We start from the raw sequence: 4,797 nt of genomic DNA, 5'->3' as shown, positions 1-4,797 counted from the left end.
TATTAGAGTCAAGTGTCAGAATGAGTCTCTCTTTGATATTTAAGTTTTTTTTTGAATTTAGATAAGGTTTGAATAACATTTGAAGTAAACTCGTCAATTCTCTAAATAAAAAAAAATAATAATGAAATAAATGATTATAAAAAAAAATCTTTTGTTTTTTAATAAATAAGAAAATGGCAGAAATCTGCGTCTCAACTTAATAAATTTCTTCAGGCTTAAGGAAAAGTTTGTACTTGGAACCGAACACGCGTACGACGTTCCAAGCAAATGCATACGGCGTCGTATGGTTTCAACTTTTCAACAAAATTTCTAAATATCGCGTCTGGTCGGGTCCCATCGCTCTCTCTCCATCGTCTTTCCAACTTGATGATCTTCATAATTAGGTTCAGTTTCTTCATCTCAGACACCAGTTCTTTTCCAATTCTCAACTCGATCACAGCTTCCACACTTCTCGATTCTTTAATTCGGTTTCTTGTCGTTCTTCAATTACGTGCTTAAAAGCGTTTTCGTTTTGATCTTCATTCGATCTTCATCTCCATGTCGATGCTCAACTCCTTCTTCAACAGGGGCTTCAAGGCTGCCCAATGGTATCTCTTCTTTTTATTCTGGTTTCTTTTTTTCCTTTTCCATTTTCGCTCTCATCGTTCTTTGTTAATTCTGTCGGTGACTGCATTCATCAATCGATATGCGATTACAGAATTTTTGTTTTTTTTTTTTTAATTCTAATTTTCTTCTCTGTATACAGTAAAACCCTGCTCAAATTGACAATTCCACGAATTAAGTTGCTGAGGAATCGGAGGGAGATTCAACTTAAGCAGATGCGCCGAGACATAGCTAAGCTTCTTGAGACGGGTCAAGAAGCTACGGCTCGCATTCGGGTACGTGTTACTTTCTGAAGTGCATTTGATCGGGAGGATCAGAAACAAGGGAATTGTTTGATGTCCTGGAACTTTTTGTTGTCTTAATTAGATCTGCTTTTGCTGCATTCAGGTAGAGCATATAATCAGAGAAGAGAATATGATGGCTGCTCAGGAAATTCTTGAGTTGTTTTGTGAGCTTATTGTTGTTCGTCTCCCAATTATTGAAACACAAAGGTAAACTTTCCGAACGGATTTAATCTTCAAGTTTTTGTGAGGTTTTTAAGTTTTCTTGTGGTTATGTAAATAAGCACGAGAAAGATCTGAATGCAACTGATTTAAATAGATTACAGTGTTTTCTGGACCCTGTAATCTATGTTTGGCAATTATGAAACACATTTTATTCTAGGAAACATTTATTTATCCAATATGCACATAACTGACAAAACTAGACTAGGATGTTAGATCTCTTAATCGGTTCTAAAATTTAAATCAATTCTGGACTTCTCTACAAGTATAGTTGTATAAAGGATTTCTATCTTTTTAGGAGCATTTAATTTCTATGATTAGATATGTTTATATTTGGTTAGAGATTTCCTTCATAAAGTGTGACTGATAATTGAGAAGCTGCATCATATATAAATATGTAATTGATGTCAAAGTTTCTCACAGATGTTGTATCCACACTATGGTCCATTCTTTCCCATTGTTGAATGAAGTGAATTTGTCCTAATGTTTGGCCTCACTCCTCGTCTATTAGTAAATTGCTTGTGGCTCTCTCTTTCTTGGGTTACTGTCGTGTTTGTATAACCCATCGTTAGTATACATCTATGTTCTCTTTTGGTTGATAAGAGAGAACATTAGAAATATGCTGGTTAAGTTTGAATGGATATATGCACAAAATGAATTTTAGTGAATTATGTGAAGAATATTCTTTCACCCTAGTTTGGAGTATTGAAGATCCATCTCACAATGATGGAAATTAAGTCATAGATTGTGCATTGTTAACAAGAACTACAGCTAGTTGTCCAACCTGATCATCCAACTTCTCTGCCAAATGACTCGAAGCATCAAGCCTTGCAAACTGGAAATATAGTAGCAGTTGATTTTACTTCGAGGTTGATTGTTAAATTTACAAGGAACTGAATTAGTTTGCACTTTTAAATTTACAATTTTTATGGTTTAATCACCATGCTCTCCTTTTTTTTGTTGAAAATCTTCGTCATTTTTTGGATAATAGCTTTTGTCCAAAGTTACTTGAAACTCAAAACTTCATGTCCAAATTTGTATGACTGTAAAATCTTTTAATCTTATTCTCTCTTTATTTCCAGGTTTATTTTTGTTTTCATTTTTATTTGTATTTGTGAGTGTCCAAGCTGGATTGGTGCACCTCGACTAATCTCACTGGTCAACCACTTGACTCTATTAGATTTGGTTGACAAAAAAAAAACTTGTATGATATTAAATTGTATCTTTCTATGCTTCTATATGAAGTACAAATGAACCCTTTCATTCTAATTTCACTTTGTTGCTTATGGTAGTTGTATTGAACATTTAGCCCTTCTATTTTATGCTTGTATCGAATGTCATTGTAAACTCATGAAATTTTCAGGGAATGTCCTCTAGACTTGAAAGAAGCAATCTCAAGTGTGTGTTTTGCTGCTCCAAGGTGTGCAGATCTAACAGAGCTTCTCCAGGTTCAGTTGCTTTTTGCAGCTAAATATGGGAAGGAATTTGTATCAGCTGCAACTGAGCTCATGCCTAACTGTGGTGTTAACCGTCAGGTTCATAGAATCTTGTTTATGTTAGATTTATTGGATGAAAAGCTTTACTGCAGTCGATAGGATTTTCATATTTCCTCTCAATTTTGATTGCAGTTGATCGAGTTGCTTTCTGTTCGTGCTCCTTCACCTGAAAAGAAACTGAAGCTCTTAAAGGAAATCGCTGAAGAACATGACTTAGATTGGGATCCTGCTGGAACTGAAGCTGAGTTTAACAAATCTCCAGAAGATTTGCTCGTAAGTGTTGTTCCTTTTTGTCTCAACTTGCGGTGACTCTTTGTGTCTTAGTTTCTGTTCTCTGTCTTGCAGAATGGATCAGCGCAGTTTGTCAGTGCGTCGAAATTACCCCTTCCTAAAGATAAACACGACGAGACATATAGTGCTACTCCTGATTTGGGTAGTGCTCCACAACCTGATTCTGATTCTGAATTGGACCCGTTAGACTTTCCTGAAGTTCCAAAGATATCAGTATCTCTGCATCCTCCTACTACTTTTGATGCTGCCACTGCACAACCACTGATTCCACCTCCATCTGTATCCCCACCACCTGAAACTGATCGTGATTCATTCAAATCTTCTGGTATTATTCCTGAAATCCCACCTCAAGATTTACACTTGAAACGTGAGGAGGTGAGATCTGTTTCACCCAGCAACGATCATCTGAATGTCTCTGTTGGCGAAGATAAACAGTTTTTGCCATTTATTACTCCGCCATCACTGTCATCTTCGTTTTCTCATAGACAAACTGATGTGTGCCCATCCTCTGATTCAAAGACCCCTGAGGAGAAGTTTGGTTTCAAACCACGGTTTGAACAAGAGATAAATTCACCACCACCCTCTGTTTCAAGGACCCATGAGGAGAGAAATTCACTATCACCTTCTGTTTCAAGGACCCATGAGGAGACAAATTCACTACGTCCCTCTGTTTCTCCTGAAGAAAAATTCGGTTTCAAACCACAGTTTGAGCAGAATCTAGATTCCCCACCACCCTCTGTTTCAAGGACAAAGAGTGAGGTCAATGTGGATGTCAGTGTGAATTTGCAGGATGTGTTGGCAGCTGCTCAGGCTGCTGCTGAAACTGCTGAACGTGCTGCTGCGGCTGCTCGCTCTGCAGCCAGTCTTGCGAAGGTTAGAATCGATGAGCTCACAAAGAAAAAGAATGATCGAGATGCTGAAGTTAGTTGTGAGAATCCATTCCACGGAGCTGCTGTAACTCCACCTGATCATAAACAAACATTCCAACAAGATTCTTTGGGGAATTATTCTATGCCATATTATTCACAAGATTCTTTCAAAGAACATCACAGGGTAAGCTGTGATTTAGACGTTACTGGTCATCACCAGCTTGAGCCACAGAAATCGGGTTTTGATTCCTCGCCCAGTAATTCACCATCAGAACGCATAGCACATCCTCATCAGACGCAGAGGCTCCCATCGATGGATGACGACCCATACTTTTCATACCCGAATCTATTTACTTCACAGAAACCAAATCTGGGATCTGATCGTTCGTCTGGTGGTGGTTCCGATCTACACATGTGAGGTATGAGTGGAATTTTATATGACATGCTTTCGTGAATTTATATTTTGTTCAGCTTTCATAACGAGTTTCAAATATCCTTTTAGAGCTGTGGTAGGGAGCATTGTATTGTACACACCCGAAAAAGTATATGTTTACACCATTAGAATTAGTTTGTGTTAAGGGGGTAATATGCATTTTTTAAGTGCCTTCAATTTGTATTTATTTGGATATTTCAGAATTCACTTTTATAATAATGGAATCAGAATAGTGTGTTTTAGGATCCAAAGATTGAAGAAAATTGTGATGGGTGAAGGGTACGATCAAGGATACGATCAAGGATTACTCTATCAACCAAAGGGATCGTCGGAGTTTTGAAATGAATGGAAAGACATTCGGATTACACCTATTATCTCAAGTTTTAGATCGGTCCTCTCGTCCTAGGGAAAGATCCTCTCAATGCTCTAACGCAGAACAATTAGAAAATTATAAAAATGAAACTATTTCTTTTCTAATCTCATTAGTGCTTCATAACCCATTCCGATCCTTGACGATGTCATACCTTAAAGAATAAATAAGTAAAAATATTATTAAAAAAATTAAAGGTTGCCAGCACTGGAACACAGTCTTGGTGCTCAGA

At 37.3% G+C, this 4,797-nt stretch overlaps 1 protein-coding gene across 1 annotated transcript; it reads left to right on the top strand.

The window, feature by feature from the left end:
• The first annotated feature begins 302 nt into the window (after window positions 1-302).
• LOC111433438 lies at window positions 303-4,440 on the top strand. The gene is made up of 6 exons (XM_023070491.1): window positions 303-587; window positions 746-878; window positions 991-1,094; window positions 2,470-2,641; window positions 2,735-2,875; window positions 2,948-4,440. The coding sequence occupies exons 1-6, from the start codon at window positions 538-540 to the stop codon at window positions 4,178-4,180; spliced, it is 1,833 nt and encodes a 610-aa protein (XP_022926259.1). The 5' UTR covers window positions 303-537; the 3' UTR covers window positions 4,181-4,440.
• The last annotated feature ends 357 nt before the right edge of the window (window positions 4,441-4,797 follow it).

The sequence above is a fragment of the Cucurbita moschata genome, unplaced genomic scaffold (genome assembly GCF_002738365.1).
Source record: "Cucurbita moschata cultivar Rifu unplaced genomic scaffold, Cmos_1.0 Cmo_Scf00042, whole genome shotgun sequence".
Classification (NCBI taxonomy): Eukaryota; Viridiplantae; Streptophyta; class Magnoliopsida; order Cucurbitales; family Cucurbitaceae; genus Cucurbita; species Cucurbita moschata.
Note: the sequence above shows the minus strand (reverse complement) of the source record. Positions and strands in the feature narration are given on the sequence as shown.

What these genes read in the sequence shown, in the direction of transcription:
- LOC111433438 (XM_023070491.1), top strand. Translation starts at nt 538, where the DNA reads ATGTCGATGCTCAACTCCTTCTTCAACAGGGGCTTCAAGGCTGCCCAA. An exon ending in GGCTTCAAGGCTGCCCAATG is followed by an intron (nt 588 to 745) that starts GTATCTCTTCTT and finishes CTCTGTATACAG; the next exon opens with TAAAACCCTGCTCAAATTGA. An exon ending in AAGCTACGGCTCGCATTCGG is followed by an intron (nt 879 to 990) that starts GTACGTGTTACT and finishes TGCTGCATTCAG; the next exon opens with GTAGAGCATATAATCAGAGA.